Below are 25,142 nucleotides of genomic sequence, written 5' to 3'. Positions count from 1 at the left end.
ATCGAGGAGAGGTGGACAAGGGGAGAAGGAGGGGTACTGAGCATCGAGGAGAGGTGGACAAGGGGAGAAGGAGGGGTACTGAGCATCGAGGAGAGGAGGACAAGGGGAGAAGGGGGGGTACTGAGCATCGAGGAGAGGTGGACAAGGGGAGAAGGGGGGGTACTGAGCATCGAGGAGAGGTGGACAAGGGGAGAAGGGGGGGTACTGAGCATCGAGGAGAGGTGGACAAGGGGAGAAGGAGGGGTACTGAGCATCGAGGAGAGGTGGACAAGGGGAGAAGGGGGGTACTGAGCGTCGAGGAGAGGTGGAACAAGGGGAGAAGGGGGGGTACTGAGCATCGAGGAGAGGTGGACAAGGGGAGAAGGGGGGGTACTGAGCATCGAGGAGAGGTGGACAAGGGGAGAAGGAGGGGTACTGAGCATCGAGGAGAGGTGGACAAGGGGAGAAGGGGGGGTACTGAGCATCGAGGAGAGGTGGACAAGGGGAGAAGGGGGACGAGCATCGAGGGGGGGGGGGGGGGGGTACTGAGCAGAGGGGGCAGGTACTGAGCATCGAGGAGAGGTGGACAAGGGGGGGGGGGGGGGGGGGGGGGGAGAAGGGGGGTACTGAGCATCGAGGAGAGGTGGACAAGGGGGGGGGGGGAGAGGGGGGGAAAGGGGAGAAGGGGGGTACTGAGCATCGAGGAGAGGTGGACAAGGGGAGAAGGGGGGTACTGAGCATCGAGGAGAGGTGGACAAGGGGAGAAGGGGGGGTACTGAGCATCGAGGAGAGGTGGACAAGGGGGGGGGGGGGGGGGGGGGGAGGGGAGAAGGGGGGGTACTGAGCATCGAGGAGAGGTGGACAAGGGGAGAAGGGGGGGTACTGAGCATCGAGGAGAGGTGGACAAGGGGAGAAGGGGGGGTACTTGAGCATCGAGGAAAGGTGGGACAAGGGGAGAAGGGGGTACTTGAGCATCGGGAGAGGTGGACAAGGGGAGAAGGAGGGGTACTGAGCATCGAGGAGAGGAGGACAAGGGGAGAAGAGGGGTACTGAGCATCGAGGAGAGGTGGACAAGGGGGAGAGGGGAGTACTGAGCATCGAGGAGAGGTGGACAAGGGGAGAAGGTGGGGTACTGAGCATCGAGGAGAGGTGGACAAGGGGAGAAGGGGGGTACTGAGCATCGAGGAGAGGTGGACAAGGGGAGAAGGGGGGTACTGAGCATCGAGGAGAGGTGGACAAGGGGAGAAGGGGGGGTACTGAGCATCGAGGAGAGGTGGACAAGGGGAGAGGGGGTACTGAGCATCGAGGAGAGGAGGACAAGGGGAGAAGGGGGGGTACTGAGCATCGAGGAGAGGTGGACAAGGGGAGAAGGGGGGGTACTGAGCATCGAGGGGAGGAGTGGACAAGGGGAGAAGGAGGGGGTACTGAGCATCGAGGAGAGGTGGACAAGGGGAGAAGGAGGGGTACTGAGCATCGAGGAGAGGTGGACAAGGGGAGAAGGAGGGTACTGAGCATCGAGGAGAGGTGGACAAGGGGAGAAGGGGGGTACTGAGCATCGAGGAGAGGTGGACAAGGGGAGAAGGGGGGGTACTGAGCATCGAGGAGAGGTGGACAAGGGGAGAAGGGGGGGTACTGAGCATCGAGGAGAGGTGGACAAGGGGAGAAGGGGGGTACTGAGCATCGAGGAGAGGTGGACAAGGGGAGAAGGGGGGGTACTGAGCATCAAGGAGAGGTGGACAAGGGGAGAGGGGGGTACTGAGCATCGAGGAGAGGAGGACAAGGGGAGAAGGGGGGTACTGAGCATCGAGGAGAGGTGGACAAGGGGAGAAAGGGGGGGTACTGAGCATCAAGGAGAGGTGGACAAGGGGAGAGGGGGGGTACTGAGCATCGAGGAGAGGTGGACAAGGGGAGAAGGAGGGGTACTGAGCATCGAGGAGAGGTGGACAAGGGGAGAAGGAGGGGTACTGAGCATCGAGGAGAGGAGCAGCAACCAAAATGGCCCCAAAGAAGAAAAGGGCGTGAACAGAAAGAAAGGCATCCTAATAGGAGCTGAAAAACAAGGAAAGAAGCGTGAAGATGAAGCACCTCATTTGGAGGACTTGGGGAGGCACAGTCAAGAAGGAGTCTCCAGGGACCTCCCTGGTGGTCCCATGGCTAAGACTCTGCGCTCCCAAGGCAGGAGGCCTGGGTTCGATCCCTGGTCGGGGAACTATGATTCCACACGCTGCAGCTAAGACTTGCCACAGCCAAATAAATAAAAATGAATACTGAAAACAAGACTAAGTCTCCAAACATGGTCAGTATTAGAAAGCTTGTCAGCAGTAAATCCCCTTCTTCTGGTGGGATGAAGAAAGTGGTGCTCTTTGGGGATGTTTGAGGCCACCCTGCATGAAAGCTGTGAGGCGTTGTAGGAGCCAGCTCCCTGGTTCTGAACAAGAGGGGCTTGTGATTCACGGGCGTGCCCGCCATCTCCACCCACAAGCCATGGCTTCCCCCATCTCATGCAGGGTGGGGACCCATCTAACCGGAGCCGCCACCCAGCCTCTCCCAGTCTCCTTAGATGACGAGTGTGGCATCCTTGGTCCACCCGCCTCAGCCCCCAAGCATTTTGCCCGAACATCAGTAAACAACTCTAGGTGAAGGGGACCAAAGATCTTTAGCATTTTCATCCATCTCCTCCTTTCCACCACCAGCACCAGACTACCAGGGAGTTCTTATCACTTATTACAAATTCTTTCCTCAAAGAGTAGCCAGTGAATGCCTGCACACTTTCCTTCAGGCTCATTTTATTTTTATTTTTACGTGCTATGACCGGACCGGGAAATCCAAGAGTTCTCCTGAGCCACATAGGGACACTTGCCCCTCAGTTCCCGCATGTCCAGTGCAGCCCTGACGGCAGCAGCTGGCCAGCTTTCTTGCTCTGGCTCAACCGGAGGTGAACGTTATAACTACAACAGCTAACATTTGTTTAGGGCTTTTGTTGGGGTGGGGTGCTCATTGCAAGGCAGTTGGGTTCTTAGTTCCCCAACCAGGGATCCAATCCATGCTCTCTACAGTGGAGAGTCTTAACCACTGGACCACCAGGGAAGTCCAGTGGGGCTTTGTACCTTGAAAAGAAAATAATCATCTTATTTGGTCTTTAACAATATCCTACATTACTGTTACTTGCACTTTCTAGACATTGATTTTCAGAAAGATAAAGTGGCTTCCTTTGTGTCAAATGGTGGACCTGGGATCCACTCACGTTCTTTACCTCCAAATCCTCTGTACCTTCCATCCAAGGTCGTGGGCCCCTGGGGGCTTCAGAGCAGCTTCAGAGTTGGGATTCCTGGACCCCTTTCCTGACCCCCAGCTGACCTTGGGCCTCAGCCTTCCTCCCCCTATTCCCACCCTACCCCAGCTCTGTGATGACCAAGCGGGAGAAGCTGTCCACTTCTTGGGGATGAGTGTATACAGAAAGCAACAATTCTTACATCTCCTCTGCCAAGGACCCTTTCAGAGTCACCAAGAAGGTTTCTTTTCATTACAAAAGCGATATGGGATCATTGTAGAAAAGTACCAGGTATAGACAGACAATCGGAAGAAAACAAAAATCCTAGTTCCCACCCCTGAGGAATAACTTAGTGTCGTGAAGGTCACGGTGTCTGGTCTTCCATAGCTTTGCTGATGTGTACGTCAGCCTATCTGTGTTTACAAAAATGGAAGGTGCACCTACCCGTAACACTGATTTTTAAACTTTATATATTGTAAACATTTTCCCTTTAGTAAATTCTTTCATAACATCGTATTTAATGGATACACAACATTTCGTTATAATTTTTGATGGTAACCTAGGGGTAAACATTTGGATTTTTCCTGCTTTTTCATTGAAATAATCAGTTTTATGATAGACTTCTATATCTGATTTTAATTTTAATTTTTCTTTACTTGATTATGAATGAAGTTTATTTTTTACATGATTTTTATCACTTGAAGCTCTTTCATAAACAGCTCCTGCGTATTATTTCCCAGTTTTCAGTAGTCTGTATTTTCTTTTTCTTGTTGATATGCATGGATTCTTTATTTTAGGGCTAAAATTTTATCTGTGAAACTCATTTTGACACCACATCTTTTTTCTTTTCTTCTTTATTTTTTTTTAAATTATGTATTTATCTTTGGCTGCGCTGGGTCTTCGTTGCTTTGCTCAGGCTCTCTCTAATTGCCGTGAGTAGGGACGGAGGAGCCTGGTGGGCTGCAGTCCATGGGGTCGCGAAGAGTCGGACACGACTGAGCAACTTCACTTTCACTTTTCAATTTCATGTATTGGAGAAGGAAATGGCAGCCCACTCTGGTGTTCTTGCCTGGAGAATCCCAGGGACAGGAGAGCCTGGTGGGCTGCCGTCGATGGGGTCTCACAGAGTCGGACACGACTGAAGCAACTTAGCAGCAGCAGCAGGGGCTACTCTGCGTTGCTTCTCATTGCAGTGGCTTCTCTTGTTTCCGAGCACAGGCTCTAAGCACACAGGCTTCAGTACTTGTAGCACGAGGGCTCCGTAGTTATGGTGCACGGGCCTAGTTACTTTGTGGTTTGTGGAATCTTCCTGGGCCAGGGAGGGAACCTGTCCCCTGCATTGGCATTGGCAAGTGGATTCTTATACACTGTAGCAGCAGGGAAATCCCTTTCTCTTTTTTTTTTTTTTTGCCACACTGTGCCTGCAGGATCTTAGTTCCCTGACCAGGGGTTTGAACCTGCACCCCCTGCAGTGGAAGGGCAGAGTCTTAACCATCGGACCACCAGGGAAATCCTCTCGACACCACATCTTCATGCACCATTTTGAGTGTGGGAATGTATGGATTTCCCCCACATCTCCCAACCAGGCCATAGATGCTCTTTCTCCTCTGCTGTCTCTTTAACAAATTCCCCAGCAACAGACCAAACTTTGTAGAGGACTCCACCTCCAGTGCCCACCCCCAGAAGCACCCTGACCTCCTTAGGGAAGGCCATTCCTCTTTGCCTGGGCACCAAGCCCCCGTCCCTCCACCCCCAACTTCCAGGACATCACCACCTCCTCCTCTTTCACAGGCTGCTTCCTGTGGGTGATGGTGGGCCCCTCAGAGGTTCCATCAGAAAACCCGGCCGTGAACTTCTCAGAAGCCTGGAGGATGGTGGAGAAGAAGACTATGTCGGGGTATTAGCATCAGGGTCCGGCAGGGCAGGCTGTACTGATTGGGTCTGTCGGGGCAGGAACAGAGAGCCTGACTCTCCGAGGGCCCCTCTTGCTTCTGAGCCAGCCTGGGGCCGCCAGCCTGCCCTCCTCTTCCTGAGTCTCTGGCTGGCCCGCTCCTTTGCCCTGTGATTACTGCTGCAGGTTCTGCCTCTGGCAGAAGGGACGGGAGTCCTGCCAGTTCTCCTGGCCAGCTTCACCAACTCACCTGCGCGTGGGGAGGGGGAGGTGCCCGGGCCTGTTGCCTGGAGTCCTGGGGGAGGCCTGGAGGAGCGGGCTGGACTGGACAGGCCAAGGGGGTGAAGAAAGGATGAGTTTCTTACAGGCCAAGATCACTACCTGGTAATCTGGGTCTGCAGGGAGAAGGTCAGGGCAGGCGTGGGGGCAGGTGCTGGAGCTCCCTTCAGAGTTCCTGCCGGTTTGGAACATCCTGGTTCCCAAGCATCTCCCTGCCTGTCCTTCCTCTGGGTTTGGAATATCTGAAGATGGCTGTGGCTGGAGCTAGACCCCGACACCCTTGGCCCCTTTCTGTCACCGAGGACCTTTGGGCTTAGGAGTTTCTGGGACCCTCTTTTCTTATATTTTCATGCATTTCACGCATAGGAATACAGTGTGACACCCATCAGTGAGAGTCTGGGAGGCTCCAGCCAGGTGCCTGCACAGTGGTGGCTCTGCAGGGTAGCCACTGTGAACTTGGCCTCCTGTTAGTGCTTCTAGGCATCACTTTCCCAATGGCAACCCGCTCCAGTATTCTTGCCCAAAAAACCCCATGGACAGAAGAGCCTGGCAGGCTACAGTCCATGGGGTTGCAGAGAGTCAGACGTGACTGAGCACGAAGGTGCTGTTTCTCATCTGGAGAGTCCAGACCTTGGGGCTAGGGCACAAATCACCAGACAGGCAGTCGTGGGGGCTCATTCGTGTCAGGGTTTCTCCCACCTTTCTCCTTCCCCAGCTCTGCTGACATGGGGTCACCCCTTCCTGCTCCCTGGCTCTTATGCTCTAGTGCGGCTCCCCCAGGGCAAGGTGAACCCCGGGGTGCAGGGACCGCATCCCCCTGCACCCCAGGGCCTCAGCACAGGGCTCGGCACAGAGTAGGTGCTCATGGAGAGGAAAGGTTCTCCCACCGCCTGATCGTGAAGGGCTGGAGAGACAGGAGTCCCAGCCTGAGAGTCAGGCCTCAGACTGGAGCCCATGTGACCCTGAGCAAGGCATTTCATCTCCCCAAGCTTCCATTTCTTTGTCTAAAAATAGGAACAATAATAGCCACCTCCCAGAGTTGTTGTTGTGGTTAGCAATGATGTCAGAGGGGAAGCGCAGCGCGGTGTGTAGTAGGAGCTCAATAAACGCCAGTGGTGATTAGCTGCTATTAAAGGGCCGGTGACGTGGCCCCAGGAGTGCCAGGCTCAGCAGTGAGCAACACCGGCATCTCTCAGCACCCAGAGCCTCTCCCGGTTTGGTCTCCCACCTTGAATGCCATGGTCCGTCTGTCCACCAACGGGCAGCGTAGACCCGCAGCTTGGACACAGAGCTCACTCACTTGTTCTCTGCCCTGGGCCGCCCTGCCCTGGCTTCCTCTGTGTGGAGGTGGGAGTCGGGGGGGGCGTGCAGGCGATCCGCCCTCAAAGGTTAAGTCACCAGAGAATTCTGTGGACAGTTGCATGCTCCCGCTTGAGGGTTCGGCAGGTTGCACCATGCAGCCGGCTCCCCGCCCTTCACATCTCTGAGCGTGTTTCTAGATGCCTGATGTGTGTCCTGCCGTGAAAGCTTGACGGGGTAGAAGTCGTCTCCCTCATTTTCTGTGCAGAGAACACGTGGGGAAGAGAGGACACGGATCGCTTGATACCCAGCTCTTACGTTTTCAGGAAATAGAAACTGGAAGACGTCATTGTCCATGTCCCACTTGGGCCAGGGCCAAAATCTTCACACCTGACTCACGTCCCCTCCAGTGCCGGCGTGGGACCTGAGCCCCAACGTGTCAGCGAGCCAGCCGCCTGGGGGCAGGGGGCTGCCAGACAAGGAGGGCCGTCCCTGAGGGAGATGACTGGTGGGTTGACGGATGGAGTATCAGACAGACTCTAGCGGACTTCCCTGGCGGTCCAGTGGTTAACACTCCATGCTCCCAGTGCAGGGGGTCAGGGAACTAAGATCCTGCATGCCATGCAACACGGTCAAAAAAGAAAAAATTCAAAGCAGACTCTAGGAACTGGGGAAGCGGGCTGGGATGAGGAGTACAGAGGGCAGGCTGGTCTCGGACATGAAGAAGGTGGGACATCCTAGGTCAGGTGACTGCCCCCGCCTGAGGGAGTGGGCTCCTCCTGGGTGGCCCCAAGAACCAGCCAGGGGAGCCCTTCTCTTGGCAAAACCACCCAAGCCCAGGCTCCCAGCTGGTCTTCCCCATCCAGGGTTTCCTTTTCTATTCCATTCTCTTCACTCGCATTTTTGGGGCTTGGAAGTCATGAAAGTGAAAGTGAAGTCGCTCAGTCGTGTCCGACTCTTTTCGACCTCATGGGCAGTAGCCTGCACCAGGCTCCTCCGTCCATGGGATTTTCTAGGCAAGAGTACTGGAGTGGGTTGCCATTTCCTTCTCCAGGGAATCTTCCCGACCCAGGGATCAAACCCAGGTCTCCTGCATTATAGACAGACGCTTTACCATCTGAGCCACCGGGGAAGTCCTGACCACTGCTCAACCTCTTAGAATTCCATGGGTGGAAGTCTTGAAGATTATTCTGTCTAGCCTTCAGCCCCCCAACTTGAGTCCCTGCAGAAATTCCTGACAAATGGCTTCCCAGGCACAGCCAGCAGATCCCAGGCACCCTCTCTGGGGTTGCCTCCCTCCTGAGCTGCTGCCCCAGGGCTCCTCGCAGTGGGGGCCCGCGCCCCTCTGATGCTCACCTCTCTGCCCAGGTTCTGCCCGTTGGATCCACCGGAATGAGCCTTTCCCCCTGCTTCAAGTCGGCAGCCGAGTGGTAGATCTCCCCCACTTGCAGGACAACCTTCTCGGCCTTCTGCACCTCCTCCACCGCAGTTTGTCAGTGAGTTTCTTCAAGGGTTTTATTGAGATGGGGGCCTCGAGACATGAAGTCGTTAGGACAGAACGGACCTTTCAACTTGGGGAGCCGCCTCATTTTATAGATGAAAAACTGAGGGGTTCAGTCACTTGCCCAAGGCCCCACAGGCAGTCAGAGACAGGGCTGGGCCTCAAGTCCCATGTGCTTAGTCGCTCAATCGTGTCAGACTCTCCAGGACCCCATGGACTGCAGCCCGCTAGGCTTCTCTGTCCATGGGGGTTCTCCAGGCAAGAATACTGGAGTGGGTTGCCATGCCCTCCTCCAGGGGATCTTCCCAACCCAGGGATTGAACCCAGTTTTCCCCCATTGCAGGCAGATCCTTTACCACCTGAGCCACCAGGGAAGCCCTCTCTCTGCTCTTTCCCCGCCCCCACTGACTCCAGGGTCACACTGGCACTCCTTTGGGCAGCTCCGTCCCCAGTGACGTGTTGAACTTCAAGTTGACTAAAAGCCCCGAATTGTTTTATAACTTAATTTTTTCCTGATTATAAAAGATAATACATGTTCATTGTAAAAACATTAGAAAATGCATACAAATATACAGACTAAATCTTTGCCACACTTCCTGGTGCTGTGAAGTCCCCTCTGCCCTGCACTTGGTTGCTTTGCTTTTAGCTGTATAAATCGGACTCTCCCTCCATCCTCCTTTAGACCAGACGTCTTGCTAGGTCCCAGCCAGCTCTTCTGTCTCTCCTGTTTTGTTACCAGTTCTTATTGGCACCTGGGCAGGGCTCAAAAAATACCCATGGTGTGACTGAATGAGTGACAGCGTCGGGACTGGCAATGGGACCGGTGAGGACCTCCGCCCAGCGCAGGGCGCACACCTCCTCTCTTCTGGGTCTGATCCTACCCACGCCTGCCCAGAAACGCCTTCCCTCCTCTTTTGTTCTCTTCAGACCCTCCCATTTTTCCCGGCCCAGCTGAACCCCACCTCTTCCAAGAAATCTTTACTCTTTCAAACGCAAAAGCCTCCTTTTTGGGTCCCGCAGTATTGGTCATTGGTCGTCTGGCTGTCGTTATACATTGACTTGCGTTAATCTCTCCCCTCTGCCTGGCTGCGGCCTCTTTCCCCATCCACGGAGGCTCACATCCGGCAGCCATCCTGCAGAAGCCAGAGATCATTACCGGCCCTCAAAATGTGACCGCCTGGCCTGACCTTGTTGGGTGGTGTCCCACCCCTGAGCCCTGCTGAGGAGGGGGAGACAGCAGAGCCGCAGAGGGAGCCCTCCCCCCACCCCATCCCTGGCTTCCAGGAAACCTTGCTCCTGCTAAAGTTTACATAGCAGTTAATCATCTGGGCTTCGACAATGGGCTCTGCTCATCCTGGGACACAGAAAAATGGGATTTGGTTTGCTTTTCACATTGGGAGGCTCCCAGAGATAAAAAGAAATCCTCTGTGCTTGGCTATTTAAAGAGACACAGGGAGGGCCAGGGGCCCTTCCACCCTCTGCCTTCACACAGAAGAGCCGTGGAGGTCAGATCAATGGTTTCCTTTTTCCTCACTGCACCAGGGCTACCAACCCTTCTCCCAGAACGTACGCCAAGGGCCCAGGCCTGGCAGCCGCTTCCTCCATCCCTGGCGAGGCTGTGATGGAAGAACACTGAACGGGCACTCAGGCACCCGGGTTCCCCGAGCGATCAGGTCTCTGCAGTGATCCTAGGTAGGTGATGGGCATGGCCGGGTGATCTCTTAAGTTTCCCTCTACTTTTGAGTTGCCATGCCATCTGCCAACCTCCCCATCAGCAGTGTGCACCCATCCCAGAGTGTGGCTGGAAGGTCAAGGGTGCTAATACACAATGTGCCTGGCCTGGAACAAAGGCTATGTGGGTGTGACCGTCCCCACAGCTACGTGTCTGACCCAGAACTGACAAGAACTTCATGCCCTACTATTTAGGGAATGCGGTTCTTCCTCCTATGGTCCTGGCAGGGTATGGGGAAGAGACTGGACCCTGTGGCCACCACAGAGAACAGAACGGGGCCCTCGGGTCAGCAGGCACTGACTGCTTAGACCATGGGCAGACCACTTAATTGAGCAGGTTCTTGTCTTGACTTGAGGGCCACTGCTACCTGTAAAAGGCTAAGACTTTGAATAGAATGTATCCACTGTTTTGATTAATTTCCCTGTAGGTGGGGAAAAAAAAGGCCTATAAAACAAAAACACTGAAACACAGAAAATGACAGTTCTTTTATTTTGCTAGCTGAGGGGAAAGTTATAAAATAAAACAGACAACACAGAGCTTTGCAACTTCCTTGGAGAGGCAAGGAACACAGAGATGAACAATGACCAGGCAACAAACACAGGGATCCAGACATGTAAACAAGACAGAACTTCCAGAGAAAGTTATTTTATACATTACAACTTCCAGAATACAGCAGCTCTTGCAGGCTCTAGAGTAAAATGAAGCAAGACTCTTCCAAAACCATCCACACACATTCCGAGCTGTGTCAGAGAAGGCCCCCTCCCGCATCCCAGGCTGGGTGGATGCTGCAGGAGAGGCCAAGACTGGGGCCACCTGGGCTTTGGCTTTGCAGGGTGACTCCACCTGCTCTGTGTTCTCTTTCGAGTTTGCCTTCTCACTCTTTGGCAGACTAGCTCCAGCCCCTGCCTGTCTCTGCCTTTTGACCCACAGCCCTTTCCTGTTCTTAGTAGGAAACCCGGCTAAAGCCAGGGGAGCCTGGCCGAGTCCTTCTAATGGAGTCCTTCTAATGCAGGGGTGGCTCCCTCCTCAGGGGCTCAAGGGCCAACCCTGCCATTAGAAAAACAGCAAAAAGGCTACAAAGATAACCAGTTAACCATCTCATACTGTCCTCCCTCCAGAAGCTTCTGATGTGTTTGGTTATTACTCTGTCCCATTTTTTTGCTCCTGTCCTAGGGTTTTGACTCAGCCAGGAAAAGGCAGGCCTCGCAGACTGGCCCTGCACTCTTCCTGTTACTGCCAGCGGTGGGCCCCTGGGCGCATCACAGACTCACAACCCCACCACTGGCCTTAGCCCCACGACCCCAGCCAGACAAACCCTCGGCCTCTGGAATGGTGAGTTGTTCCACCCATGGTCTGTCATCAGGAGGCCAGAGGGCTCTCGGTCACCCGGAGGCTGGCCTTGAAAGGATGTAGGAAGGCCGAATTATAAGGAGGGAAGAGCAGAAGCTGTGATGGGCTGTCCCTTCAGGAGGAGAGAACGGGGCGCAGTGCACCCTCCCCCAGGGCTGGAGGGAAGTCTTCGATTAAATATCTGGGGAAAGACGAGGGTGGGGGAGGGCAGCCACCCCACAGCCGAGGCACAGGGGAGGTGTGAAATGTCCAGGATAAACACAACCGCGCGGGGAGGAGAAATTCAGCTCCATCCTCTCTCAAAAGCAGTCGCCATCGGCACCAAAAATATATTAATATCTGTACACTTGTCATCTTTTTAAAAAAGAAATAAAACCTCCTTGGCACCAGTAGTTGATTTCTTAAAAATGAGGTGATACGTGGCAAGGCCTCCTGTGTACGCACGTCCACGGCTGTGCACACGCGCGTGCATCTCCCTGTCAACGAGCAGAGCCCTGCAGCCCTGAGCAAGAGGAACACAGCCGAGTGGGCCAAAGCCAGCTCCTCCACCGCTGGCGTTTACCGGGGTGTCCTTTGTCAGGGCACCCGACTGCCATCCACGGGGAACCAGCTGCCCCTGCCCCGGGGCTGCAGAGGCGAGGGATGAGAGAATCACCTTCCCATACCTCATCTGGGAAGGAAGTCCTATCTCTGGACTCAGCTGCTCCACAGGGAAGGCAGTCCTGGCCTCGCCCTGCCCCACACATCTGCCCAGGCTCAGAGTGGCCTCTGCTCAAAGACACCAGTGCAAATACAAACAGAGGTCAGTAGCGCTAGCCTGAGCAAGCACGCGTGGCCAGCTCCAGGCCTGTCCTCGGGTGCTCCGGCAGGAAGCCGCAGAGGGCGGGCTGGCAGGGGCAGCGAGGAGGCGGCCCCCACCCTCTCGGGGCATCACTGCTCAGACGTGGTGGGCGCCCTGCAGCAGGGAGGTGACGGTGTTCTGCAGGGCCACGGCCACCTTCTTGGAGGTCTTGCGCAGCAGTGGGCTGTCGGGATGGTGCTCCTTGAGGTGGAGGACATGGCCCTCCTGGCTCTCGGACGTGCAGCCGCACTCCTCGCACACGTACAGCTTGGCCCGCCGCTCCTTGTACGCGTACTTCTGCTGCACACCGTGGATCTTCTTGAGGTGGGACTCCAGAGAGCAGCGCTGCGTGAAGGCCTTGTCACACAGGCTGCACTTGTAGGGCCGCACGCCTGCGGGGAGGGTAGCGCGGGCGTCAGGGACCCAGCTCTGGGGCACAGGAGTCCCAGCGGCCTGACAGAGGGGACGAGGAAGTCCGCCCCGAACGCCCCGGCCCCCCGCCATGGCCGCGCAGCTGCTGGGCCTCGCGCTGGGCGGGCCCTCTCACCTGTGTGGGTGCGCACATGCCTCTTGAGGTCGAAGGTGTCGTTGAAGCCCTTCCCGCAGTAGGTGCAGAGGTGCCTCTTGACGTCATTGTGGCACTTCATGTGGCGGTTCAGCATGCGCTGGTAGGTGAAGGCCTTCTGGCAGATGTGGCAGGTGAAGAGGTCTCCACTGGGACCATCCCCCAGCGTCACCTGTGGGCGAGGGCGGTGTGTGTGATAGACACCCAGGAGCTGGGGCTGCAGGTGGCAGATGGGGAAGATGCACTGTGCCAGCCCCCAGCCCCGAGGAGGGGCGCTGCCCACCCAGGGGCCACACCTCTGGGCCGCTGGCTCCCAGAGATGGGGTGGTGGGGCCGGAAGCCTCCTTGGGTCCTCGGTCAGCCTCCTGTTGGGCTCCTGAGTCCCTCTGCGAGGCCCTTCTTTGCCGTCACTAAAGACAGCCGGCCAGCTCCCGACAGAAAGAGGGCAACTCTCCCTGGCAGAAAGCCCCGCTTCGCTGAGCCTGGGCGTCCTCTAGCTGCTGCTCAGTTCTCAGTCTGCGCCTCAGGACGGGGAAGGCTCCACACGCGGTCGTGGTCTCCGCGCCGCCCTCCGAGGCTGAGGCCACCGCTGGGGGCCCGGAGCTGCCTCGCCTCACAGGCCAGCCCAGCCCCGGCCTTTCTTGAGCCTGACATGGTCTAGTCTGAGTCCCTTTGCCACCCTGATGATTCTCTTTATAAAGGTTTTTCATATTCAGGGTAACCGTGCAACACCTCAGGTCTGTTCAGGAATGGAGACGTGGGCTCCAGGCCCTAGCTCTGAACGCTCAGAGGCTGCTTGTGCTTCGTGGTGGCCTCGTCGCTGGCGACGCCGCCTGAGCTCCCCGGGCCCGAGGGGCCCCCCCATCACCCATACCGCCTGGCCCTGCGCTGCTCTTGGCACTGGGTAAAGGCTGTGTTGCTCACTGAGCAAGCTGTTTGGGGTCAGGACTCACTTCTCTGGCTCGTCTACGGTCCCGTGCCCTCTGCTTTCCCTCCACGTGCTCCCTAGCTGCTGGGGCTCAAGGGCTGGGAGGAGAGGCCCTTGGGGATCGGGGCGCCGTGTCAGCTCCCCTGTCAGCCGCCCAGCGCATTTCCTGGTGATGCCCGGCAGGTTACAACACCTGGCCTCCACGGGTGAGAGAGGAGGAGCAGCCTTTCCCTGCCAGTTTTCTCCAGTCTCTTGGCTCACAGGAAGCTCCGTGAGAGCCCTTCCACTAGATCACCACTGGCAGCTGCTTCCAGGTTCCAGCACTTTCAGGAATGCAGGCCTCGTGCTCCTGGAAAGCAGGGCCGTTTCCGCCACCCTGTGCTTCTTCCTGCCTCGGCTGCTGAACTGGGGCTCACCAGGCCCCGCCCCAGATGCAAGGCCCTGGGTCGGAAGCATACACTTGGGCGAGGCAGAGACTGCTGGGCACACGCCTCGGGGGACAGCTGACCACTGGGCAGACCCTAGACCTCACTCTTGAGGCAGCGGAGACGCAGGCCAGGCCAAAGCGCAGAGCCAGGCTCACGCCTCCCCGCTCTTCCAAGGACTTCTGTGTAAGGGTGGCCTCCCCTCAAGGCCAGAAACAAAACTAAACAACCCCCACAAAGGACTCCAAAGGGCTGGACATCTCTTGAACCCTACTGCTTCTCCCCAATGCATGGCATTCTCACTTCAGACTCACTTTTCTTTCCCACCCTGTCTATGCCCCAGGGAGGTTCACATCTGTAGAAATATGGACCCAGATCCAAAGCCAGTCTGCCTAATCTCATTTGGGCCACATCTCGTGGGTGGGACCCATGTGGACCCACGTGCGCTGGGCCTCAGGGACACTGTGAGGGTCAGTACCTTCATCTTGGTGCGCAGAAAGCCGTGGTCTCTGCTCTGCGGGCCTGCCAGACGGCTCATGTCTTCGGAGGGCAGCTGGGCCACCACGCAGGGCCCGGGGGTCACGCTATAGCTGGAGTTCCGAAGGCTCATGTCCAAAGCCAGGGGGCAAGAAGGGGGTTCGGCCACCGATGGCTCTGGTTCCTGGTAGGGCTGTGGCGGACAGAAGCCCAGGCTGACTGTGAAAAGAAGAGCAGCCAGGTGAAGGGCTTGGAAGAGAAAAGGGGACTCTGTGGGGTTTCAGGAGGGCTCCCTGGCAGTGAGCTGGCTGGAACCGCGAGCCACTGTCCCGCCCCTCGCAGGCATGTGGCAGAGCAGGGCTGCCCCCAGCCCACTGCCCGCCGCACCTCCCTCCCACCCCATTAAGGTAATTACAGGTGACGCCAGCCAAGCGCCACGGCCCACAGGCCTGCCCGCTGAGTAATTTGTGTCTTAGCGGAACTGGGAGGACCGAACCTGCGCTACCAATTATTCCTCCTGAGTTGTCTGCTGGCTCCACCTGGGCCAGTCCCCCTGGATTCCAGGCCTCATCCACGCTCCCACAGGGACAAAGGGCACCATGGGAAGCCCGGGGTCCCGGGACTCATCGCAGCCCCAGAAGGGTCCTGGTGGTCAGGGCCACTCAGGAACTCTCCTCCAGGCAGATTCAGCCGCTGGTTGTGGGGAACGGGGTGGTCCTAACCCCTCCCTCCTTCAGGCCGGTCTGTCCCGGACACTGCGGCTGTTTGGGGCTCCAGGCTCCCCACTCCTGTGGGCCGAGCCTGGCAGGCAGACAGGTGGGTGGGGCAGAGCAGGGAGGAGGTCAGGGAGCAACAGGTGGATGTGGCCTAACAGTCTCCTGGGCAGCCTGCCTGCCTGTGACGCAAGCCTCCCCCGCAGCAGGGACCGCTCCTCACCGCTCCAAGCTCAGTTCACGGTGGCGCCTAGAGGGCTTGGGCTCCCCCCGGGTAGTGACACCAGCGACAGCGAGCAGACACCTCACACACGGGGGCTTGGACCCCGTCCCAACTAGAGAGGCGGGGAGGTCTCCCGAGTGACAAAGAAGAGACGAGTCTCACACCCCCCAGAGCCAAGGCAAACAATCTAATGTTTCAACTTAGTGTTTTTCCCCCAGAGAGGCTAAGCCAGGAACATTCTCCAAGCCTCAGAAGGAAAACTCAAGAGGGGCACAGGGAGGAAAGGATGAGTGGGCTTCCGGGAGGGGACTCGGGAAGTGGACTTAGGGTTTCAGAACCATGAACAGACCCCTGCGCCGCTGCCCCCTGGCCGGTAAGACAGGACGCAGCGGGTGAGGCTGGAGGCGGAGGGCCGGGACCCGAGGGGGCGGAGGACACACTGATGGAAGAGAGGCAGCTGTGGAGGCACCCCAGTTTCGGGAGAGGCCCCGGCTCTCGCCCCCTCAAAGCACAACAAAGGTCTGACGGGGGAAGAATGTGCTTGCCCGACACCCAAACCCGTTCGGCTGGCACTGGCGCCGTCTGTCTGTCCGTTCGGGGATTCTAATGAGCCACCTCATTCTGGGAGTTGATTCACCAGCGCCTGGCCCTGGCCTGGCCTCTCTCCAAGCCCTGGGCGGCTGGACGTCAGGCCGGAGCTCTCGGGGGTCCCTCCAGTTTTCCCACAGGGACGGGGGCTGCTGAGGGCGGGCGTGTCTGAGAGCTGGCAGCTTCAGCTGATGCCAGCTTACACGGCTGTTGGAGATCCTGCCTGGGAATTCAAAGCTGGATGACAATTTCCATTTCTCAATCCAGGTAGGGATAAATGGGAACCTCTACTCTCTATCTTTCAGTATCGGGTAGCATGAGCGAGGCTCCCCAGCACTGGAGCTGGGCCACACCGCCTGCACACGGAGCAGTAGACGGAGGCGTGACAGCAGGCAAGGCTTAACCGGCTTGCACCCCAGTGAGTCGTCACTCTTGGCTCCCTTGCTCCACCAGGGTTGGGGGGTGGTGTCCGAGGCCAGGGTTCTGAGATCTCAGCCCGTTTGGGGAGGGACCAGTGCCTGCCTCTCTCATTCTACAGAAACCCCCGAAATGACAGTGCTGGGGAGCCAGGGACACCTGGCCTGCTTCCACGCTGCTTCTACCCCGCGCCAGGGGCAGGTGAGGCCATCAGGGTGGGGTGCTCACCTCCTCCCACCCGCCCCGCCAAACCTGTCTTCCTGCCACCTCCAGGAGCGTGTCCCCGCCACCGCCGCACGCACAGGGAGTGCTCGCCCGCGTGCCGCTCCTCTGGCTGGGTGTCACCGAGTCGCAGGAAGCAGAACTGGTTGGGTCCTGCCGGTGCTGCTCTCTGTCCCCTAATTAGACATTTCCGGCAAGGTGGCGGCCGCTGTGGCTACTCTTCGCCCGCCCACAGCTGAGGAGCGTGGCCAGGCCGCGCCAGCTGGGCCCTCTCCCCGCAGCCTCAGGGGTTTGAGGGCTTTCCTTCTGTCTGCCCAGCTTGCCTCCACCTGGATGAGGGGTTCAGAGCAGCTCCCTCTACCCCCCCAAAAGGCCTTCTCCCTGCTCCTCGGCCTTCAGCAAGTCCCTCAAGCTCCTGGCCCAAATACCAGACAGGGTGCTGGGTCCTCCCCATCCAAGGCCTCAGGCCAGGGCCAGGCTCTCTGGGCAGAGCAGCTGAAGGAGGTGTGAGGACACCCAGCCTCCGCCTCCCAGAGGCTGGGGCTGCGCCGACCTGGGAGCGGGTCGGGGCTCAGCTCAGCCCTGAATCGGGGCAGAGGGAGCCCCAAGCGTCAGCACAGCCCTGGCTGTCAGGCGGCCTTGCACCCTCATCAGGAAGGGCAGGGTTCCCGCACCCATCTCCTCCCGCCCCCAGGTCAGCTAGCAGGGCCTCAAAGGAAGCCAGTGAAACCAAGTGCCCGAAGTGGGCAGCCCTGCAAACACAACGGGCCCGTCTCTCAGCCCGTGGTTCCCATCCTGTGAACGCCAAGTATTCCCCTCAGGCGGGACCTTCCCCCTCCGCCAACCGTTTTTCATACGGAGTCCACAGTGCAGGTCACCCGGCGCACCCCAGCCCTCACTCCCGGGCAGACACCACGGGACTGGGCAGCATTTGCGTGCTGCCCACCTTCCCTCCCGGGGCAGCACGGGGAGCCCCCTGTGGGAGGCCACGCAACCCCGGCTGAGAGTGAACAGAGTTAAAGAGGAAGCCTGACGTCAACAATGGCCACACTCTGCTCCTGTCCTCCCTGTGCCCAGAGGACTCGTCCTCACCTGCTCTCTTTCTGGGACAAACAGTCTGGCAGGATTCTGCCTCAGGTCACCCAAGCGAGGGACAAAGAGCAAGGGCAGCTTGGGTGACGGCACCCCATGGGACAGCCAGGAAGCCCACCGAGCCCACCCTTCCCACCCGTGGGCTGGCTGCCTACCTTCCCAGCCTTGCTGCACGGAGACCTCACTGCCAACCCTTCCCAGGAATTAGAATAATTACCAGCAGAGGCATAATCGCACCCCAGCTCCACTCCGTCCCACCCCCACATGGGTACGCTGGGGCCCCAAGCTGACTTTCTCAGCCTTCCTATCTCCGCTGGCCTGGAAAGAGAGCTGCCCAGCAACCCGCACGGCCTCCAGGCCCCCCCACCTCAGCCTGGCTGCCTCCCTGGGGAGGGCACGTGCTGGGGAACTGGCAGAAGGGCCCACAGACGCTGTGTCCCAAGCTAGGGAGAGGGGAGAGGCCCCGGGACGCTCATGGCTGGCGCGTGTGCTTCAGCTTCCAGACTCGGTCTGCCCCTCCAGGGCCTTCCCAGCCTTTGCCTATTTCTCTCAGCAGGGGCCAGGAGGACCCCCGCTTCATCCGCGTTCCTGTCTGTTCCTGGAGCTTCCTCTTTGGTCCAGGAGATGGAATTTAGCTCCTGGGTACAGGTGCCTGAGTTCATCCTCAAGAAACCAGCAGCCCTCTCACAGTCAGTACTGACACAACAGGAGAAATGCCAGGGAGATGGGGGCCAGGGGAGCCCAAAGAGGGGGCTTCTTAACCATGAGCCCTTTCAATGCTCCCAGCAGGAGTGGCACCATCTCCCACCCCACAGCCTTCCAGCCCCTGTGCCCACCTGTGGGCCTTTCCCTCAGCTTTCGGGGGAGATTGACGCCAGGGGACTGAGGGTGGGAAACCTCTAGAACTGTGCCTTAGAGAAGAGGCTGGGGCCCTGGAGTCAGACCTGCCAGGCCAGGGGCCAGACCCTTCAGTCAGTAAAGCCCTTCTTTCCAGGCATTCTTTGCTGCTCTGAGGGTCTCAGAGGTCTGGGGTGGGAAGGTCAGACCTCAAATGCTTCATTCCCCTGCCCTCCCAGTGCCTCTCCCGGGGGACCGGACGGGGTCAATGCTTAGCTGGTCACAACGTGCTGAGTCTGTGGGGTGGGGTGAAGGAAACGTGCCCAGCCGGCTCCTGGGGTCACGGTCCGCTGGTGATGGAATGGCCCAGTCAGGGGACAGGCCACCACAAAACACACTCCCCACTCTCCAGCCATCTGAGGCGCCCGAGCGTAGCCCGAGAACATTCGCTTTCTCATTTCCAAAAACTGTGGGAAAACTTGCTAGTGGGCCACATGGCTTTGAGGGACAAAAGTCAGTTCTTTGACTTCTGCTCTTTGCTTGACCCCACAGGACTGTGCCTGGCAAATTCTCACCTGCATCTACAGGTCAGACCCCACCCTACGTCCAGGGTGGTCCTGCAGGCTGAGCAGCTCCCCTCACCTGGACAGCAGCAGCAGGTGGCACACATCCAGATGCCCTCCTCCGCACCTGCTGGGCCTGCCCCTGGGTGTAGGTACCCCCCCACCCCCCGCCACTCCCACCACAGCCGCCAGAACTGCGGTGGGGAAAACCACTAGGACACAAGGCGGCCAATGATTTGAACAAGCGGAATTTCTTTGTCCTTTGTAAAAGTCAACACATGACCTGTTACTGATTGGGATGTGAAATAAAACTAAAAATAACAGCACACTGAGTCTCCAGCAAGGCTCCGCTCACCTTTAACACAGTCCAAGTTCGGTTTATCAGATCCCAAGGAGCAGCTAAGCAGCAAGTCAAACACAGGTGAGGGAGGAGCAGGAGCAAGGAAGGGGGCCCGTGGCCCTCACCCTCACCCCTTCCGGACCTGAAACAGCATCAACTCCCTGGGGAACTTGGAGAAGCAAGAAACCGCACAGAGAATCCTGGGCCTGCTCACTTCCCTTGATGTCTCAGTTTCCCCACTGGGATCATCAGGGCTTGGAACATTCCCTCGTCTTAAGGAGGCTGTAGACAGGGGCCAAGGAGCTTGAGACAAGGCTCAGCTGTGAAACACCCTGCCAGCACCCTAGGCCATAGGATCCTGATATCGGTCAGGCCACCGCTCCACTCACTGTCTCCAACAGTGAGTGCAACAGTGCATGCAGGAGAGAAACTGAGGCAAGAGCCCTCACAGGGCCCCTCACCGCCCTCATTCCGCCACTTGCCTACAAGGCCTGGGGCGGTGCCGGGGAGCCTGCAGATCAAGGGTCAAAGTCGGTTGGTTAATTACAACCTCTCCCCCCTTGGAGGCGCTGGGCAGAGTGTTCGGCGCATCCCTCGCCCCACCCCCCAGGCCTGGGGAGGGGGAGTTCCGAAGGAAACCGGCTCGCTCCCGACCAAAGATTCTGTTGGGGGTGGGGCGGACAGAAGGCTAACAAGGAAGATGCCGCCGGGGCAAGAAACAACTGGGGTTACTCATTCCAAGTTGACTCCGACGCTGTCAAGGCGTCTTCCGAAAATAAACTGGCTGCCCCAGCTTCCCCCAGGCTGGTCCCTGGCTGTGGGATGGGTTCTTTAAACCCCCCTTCAGCTCACTGGTGTCCTCCTCTTCGAGCCTGAAGGAGGCGCGTTTCTAACCGAGGTGAGAGACGATCCCACCTTTGTCTTAAGGGCTGGTCGCGTCTGGCGTTCCCCACGGCTGGGGGCTCCCTGCCTGCCCGACCCCCACGGGGACCTTCTGGCCACCCGCGTTGTGGGGGAAACGGAGAGAGCAATGAAGGTGGCCTAACGCTCTGGGTCTTCTCTTCCATTTTGCACAAACCTCAGCCCAAACTCCAGCTCGCTCCCGGCTCCCCCAAAGTGACACCGCTCCAGTGCCCTCCGCCCGCCTCATAAAAGCCCCGGCTTTCTGGATTTACGACGCGAGAGTGGAGGGTCGCCGGGGCGGTGACACACCCCGTTGCCTCCCCTGCGCCGCGGCTCGGGCCGGTGGAGGGGAGGGCGGCCCCACGCGGGCCCGTGCGCCCCCGCCGGAGCCTGGGAACCGCTGTCCCCCCGCGCCCACCCCCGCCCCTACATGGCCGCTCCTTCCGCCCGCCCTACCCTCCCCTCCCCCCTGCGCCCGGGGTCGGCCGCGCCCGCGCGGGCTAACGGGGCCGCGGCCGCTTAAACATTAAATCGGGCGCCGCTGCTGCGCCGGCCGCCGGGCTCTGCGCCACGGCGCCCCGCACGCCGCCCGCTCGACGGGGCCCGGCGTCCTCTCAGCGGCGCGGGACTCGGGGCGCGCTGGCCGAGCGCCTCACCTGGCACGTAGATTTCGCCGCGCTCCTCGTCGGGGAGCTCGCTCCAGTTCCTCTTGCACGTGGAGACGCACGGCTTCTTCACCAGAAACGCGCGGGGCATCTTCGAACCCTCCTCGCGCGGCACGGGCCGCTTCCGCAACTAGAGCCGGAGTCGTCCCACCTTTCCCAGGCCGGGCTGGAGGCGGGCGGGGGGTGGCCGGGGTGGGGAGGCGAGTAGGTCGGAGAAGAAGTAACCAAAGCGCCTCGCGTTCCGCCAGGAGGCCGTGCCCGGGACGGCGCGCGCCCGTTTCTGCTCGGCGGAGCTGTTGCGTCCTCCGGTCCCTAATGAGGTCCCCTGCAGCCAGGTGCAGCGGCCGGCGGGGAAGCGTCTCCCGGCGCGACTGGCGTCCCTCGCGGCCGCTCGCGGAGTCTTAAAGTGCTAGCCGGCCGGACGGGTTCACGCTTTATTGGCTCGCGGCGGTGTGTGTTGGTGGCTGGGGCGGGGAGGGGGTGATCGGAGCTAATTAGCTTGGAGTGGCCCGGGGAGCGACGGCGCATGCGTTGGGAAATAACGGTGACAACCCACCTATTTGTTACCTGTCGAACCGGTTTCCATTCCGCTGCCGGTGAGGTGGCCTCGCGGCCTGGGCGGGGTGGCCGGGCGGGGGCGGGAGCAGGGCACCCGGCTGCCGGGCCGGCCCGGTTGCCGCCCAGCGGGAGGGCTAGCGTTCGCCAACCGGAGTTTCGGAGAGAGAGCCGACGAGCAGGGGAGGAAGGGGAAGGGGCAACGTTATCCGGCGCTCGCACGCTCCGCGGGTGATGAAGTGAAACTCGCCAGACGAGGCCCGGCGCGCCCCGGGCGCCTGGGGAGGCGCGAAGCCGTCGGGCGAGACTGGGCGGCCCGGCCCACACTTGTTGAACCGGGCCTGGGCCCAGGCGGCCCCGGGTCTCAAAGGCCTGGCTGAGCAATTCGTGGCTCAGCCCAGAGGTGTTGGCTGGTCGCCGGCTCCGTGCGGAATGGCACGCGGGGCCGCAGGAACGCGCAGGCGGGTGGACCCGCAGGCCAGGCCGCGCCGGCCGCAATACAAAGCGGAGAGAACCCGCCGGGCCCGGGGCCGCCGAGAGCCCGCCTTTCCGCCGGGCAGGCGTGGAAGGCTTCGTGGAGGAAGGGTCGTTTAAAGCGCTCTGAGTCCGCCGCCTTCCCGAAAGACCCCAGCGCCTTAGCCACTGGGGCTTACCCCGCGCCCCACCCCCAAAGCCCTCGTCTGTGTCCCAGATGGCCCGATTTCGGGTGCAGCAAGACTGGAGGGGAGCGGATGGTGGAGGACCAGCTTCCTTCGCCTGGCTGCAGCCACGGCAGGCAAAGAGCTGGTGTCCTACCCAGGGCTCAGGTTCAGCTTGGGACCCTCACTCCAACCATTCACCATGCCCTGCCCAGGCCCCAGGCCCAGCCTCCTGGAGGGAGCCCCCCGCCCTCCTCAGAAGCACCTGGTGGCCTCCGTGAGGCACAGTAACTGTGACGCTTGCGCCACTGGGCTTCTCTTACCAGCTGACCAGTAAGGGCAGGGGATGGGACCCCTTCCTCTTTTAGCTCCCCTTGCTTCCGCCATGTAAAATAAACTAATGTTTCAGAGTCCCGGCCACACAATACACACCTTTCTCACATATTAAATGTTTGCTGAAACAGATTAGGAGGAAATGAATCTGATAAATGAATTCACACAGTTCAAAAGTCAGGAGTCAGAAAAGGAGCAGCCTGCCTATGGTGGACTTTCAGGCATGTAGTGAAAGAAGGTAGTTTTTTAAGAGGGAGGTTCCAGAGGCCCTTAACATCCCCCCACAGAACTTCTGTGGCGCACACCCTGGGTGGGTGGGGAAAGGGTGGACTTAGGGGCTAGATGGGCCTCCTCCTCTACATCTTCCTGGAACCCGGGAATCTGGCCTGCGGAGGAGCTTTCCTTTCCAGCCTGTATTGTCTGTGACCTGAGAATCCCTTGTCTAAGTCCTGGGGCCGTGTTGAGGATGGTGTGAGATCTGGCAGGGGCATTAATGTTCGCCCCCTTCCCCTTCCTTTCCCAAGACTCTGCCTCCCACAGCCCACACTTACCTTGTCAACTCTTACCCTGAACTCTCAGACATCCGATAAATGTTTATTGAGCACCCTGGTTGTACCAGACCTTGACAGGAGCTGGGATACAGTAGGGACTTCGTGGAAACTCTGATGAAGTCTTCATGGATAATGCTGGACACGGGCAGTCCTTTTTATGGGGGAAGAACTCAGATGTCTTCACTTGTGGAAAGAAAGTTCTCCAGTGTACCCAGTGTATAGAATGAGGCCCCGCGAAGGAGAGAGATTTGTCTGTGTTGTCCACGCTGTATCTACAGCATCTGTAACAGTGCCTGGCACATAGTGGGTGTCAATGAATGTTTATTGAATGGATGAATAGCGTATGTTTGTTTTTTAAAAAAAATGCTTTATTTATTGGCAGTGCTGGGTCTTTGTTGCTGCTCGGGCTTTTCGTTGTGGCTTTTCTTGTTGTGGAGCACGGGCTCTAGGTGCTCGGGCTTCAGTAGTTGCTGCACGTGGGCTTAGTAGCTGTGGGTCCCAGGCTCTAGAGCACAGGCTCAATAGTTGCGGCCCACGGGCTTAGTTGCTCCGTGGCATATGGGATCTTCCTGGATCGTGGATCAGTGTTCCACTGGCAGGCAGATTCTTCACCACTGAACCACCAGGGAAGCCCCTAGCCTATGTTTCTTGACTCGTGTGACACAGCCTTTCCTGTTCCAACTTTTGCTAGAGGCATAAATGCAGAGCTGACTTTTTTTATTATTATTATTATCATAAGGAAAACTATAATGTCAGTTCAGTGACAAAAGGCAGCTCTCTGAAACTGAGGGCGCCATGGAGAATGTGACTGTCTACAGTGCCAGTGGCAAGCATGTTGTTCAAGCACAGAGACCCAGTGGTGCCACTTCCGTCCATTTGGGAACTGGAAATCGAAATTTGTGTGTGAAATCTACCAGTTTTTATCATTTACTTATGGCTTCACTGTGTGGCTTGCAGGATCTTGGTTCCCCAATCAGGGATCGAACCCAGGCCCTCAACACCAAAAGCTTGGAGTCCCAACCACTGAACCGCCAGAGAATTCCTTGAAACCTACCAGTTTTTAAACATTGACTTCAGCTTAAAAAAAGAAAAAGAAATGAGTCAAATAAAATACATTTGTGGGGCGGATTTGACCTATGGGCTGTCAGTGTGTGGCTTCTGGTTCATGGGCTCTGGTTCTAGTTCATCTAGAACTAGGCAGTATATGTGAACTTGGGTAAACACCGAACTGTGAGCTCCGTAAGGGCAAGTGCCTTCTGCTCTGTTCATACAGCACCGGTTCAATATCACTCTCTCCTTCCTTAATTCAGTCAACAAATGTTCATTGAACACCTACTATATGCTAGCACTGGGTATCCTGTGATGCAAGGCAAACAAAGATGGAAACGATTAGTGTGGTGCAGGACATTCCGTTAGTGGTGGATGGTGACAGGCAGTTCAGTTCAGTCACTCAGTTGTGTCTGACTCTTTGCAACCCCACGGACTGCAACACACTAGGCTTCCCTGTCCATCACCAATTCCCAGAGCTTGCTCAAACTCATGTCCATCGAGTTGGTGATGCCATCCAACCATCTCATCCTCTGTCACCCCTTCTCCTGCCTTCAGTCTTGCCTGGCATCAGGGTCTTTTCCAGTCCTTCGAATCAGATGGCCAAAGTATTGGAGCTTCAGCTTCAGCATCAGTCCTTCCAGTGAATATTCAGGACTGATTTCAGGTGACAGGCAAGGGGCACTGAGATCTGAATGCGAGGTAGGAGCCAGCTGTGCAGAGCAGGGAAGAGCATGAAGTGTAGATGGATCAGATGGCTCAATGGCCCCAGAACAGGAGGTGTCTGTGTGTGATGAACTGAAGGGTGGCTGGATCGTGAGAGGATGGGAGGGTGTAAGGTCTGAGCTTGGAGAGGCAGGTCTGCCATGTCATGTGAGGCTCAGGGCGATGGGCAGCCTTGGGGTCTGTGATGGGGA

At 58.1% G+C, this 25,142-nt stretch overlaps 2 protein-coding genes across 14 annotated transcripts in view; one reads left to right on the top strand and one right to left on the bottom strand.

Moving 5' to 3' along the window:
* The window catches only part of LOC101904071 (trichohyalin), a 48,402-nt gene extending 28,883 nt beyond the window's left edge, over positions 1 to 19,519 (top strand). For 2 of the 12 annotated variants that reach the window (XM_059883169.1, XM_059883160.1), the window contains 7 exons: positions 8,088 to 8,215; positions 9,763 to 9,912; positions 11,126 to 11,284; positions 16,368 to 16,480; positions 16,601 to 16,680; positions 18,347 to 18,482; positions 19,183 to 19,519. The gene's annotated coding sequence lies outside the window, so the exon portion shown is untranslated. Of the gene's footprint in view, positions 1 to 5,041; positions 5,148 to 7,045; positions 7,228 to 8,087; positions 8,216 to 8,959; positions 9,044 to 9,762; positions 9,913 to 11,125; positions 11,285 to 16,367; positions 16,481 to 16,600; positions 16,681 to 18,346; positions 18,483 to 19,182 lie in introns of all 12 variants that reach the window. The other 10 variants (XM_059883168.1, XM_059883162.1, XM_059883167.1 and 7 more) reach the window with 10 other exon arrangements.
* Positions 10,419 to 21,459, bottom strand: OVOL1 (ovo like transcriptional repressor 1). Of its 2 annotated transcripts, none has more exon segments than NM_001081521.1 (4): positions 10,419 to 12,535; positions 12,691 to 12,880; positions 14,540 to 14,757; positions 21,093 to 21,459. In NM_001081521.1, coding segments are annotated over 4 exon segments (804 nt in total). In that variant the 5' UTR covers positions 21,193 to 21,459; the 3' UTR covers positions 10,419 to 12,239.
* Positions 21,460 to 25,142: the final 3,683 nt, after the last annotated feature.

Source organism: Bos taurus, chromosome 29 (genome assembly GCF_002263795.3).
Source record: "Bos taurus isolate L1 Dominette 01449 registration number 42190680 breed Hereford chromosome 29, ARS-UCD2.0, whole genome shotgun sequence".
NCBI classification, from domain to species: domain Eukaryota; kingdom Metazoa; phylum Chordata; class Mammalia; order Artiodactyla; family Bovidae; genus Bos; species Bos taurus.
The sequence above is the reverse complement of the archived record's forward strand: the minus strand, read 5'-3'. Positions and strand labels throughout refer to the sequence as shown.

Coding starts and splice junctions, on each gene's coding strand:
- OVOL1 (XM_015461267.3), bottom strand. CDS start 14,671: ATGAGCCTTCGGAACTCCAGCTATAGCGTGACCCCCGGGCCCTGCGTG. Junction 12,881..14,539: donor TTCTGCGCACCAAGATGAAG/GTACTGACCCTC, acceptor CCTCGCCCACAG/GTGACGCTGGGGGATGGTCC. Junction 12,536..12,690: donor GCATGTGCGCACCCACACAG/GTGAGAGGGCCC, acceptor CCCTCCCCGCAG/GCGTGCGGCCCTACAAGTGC.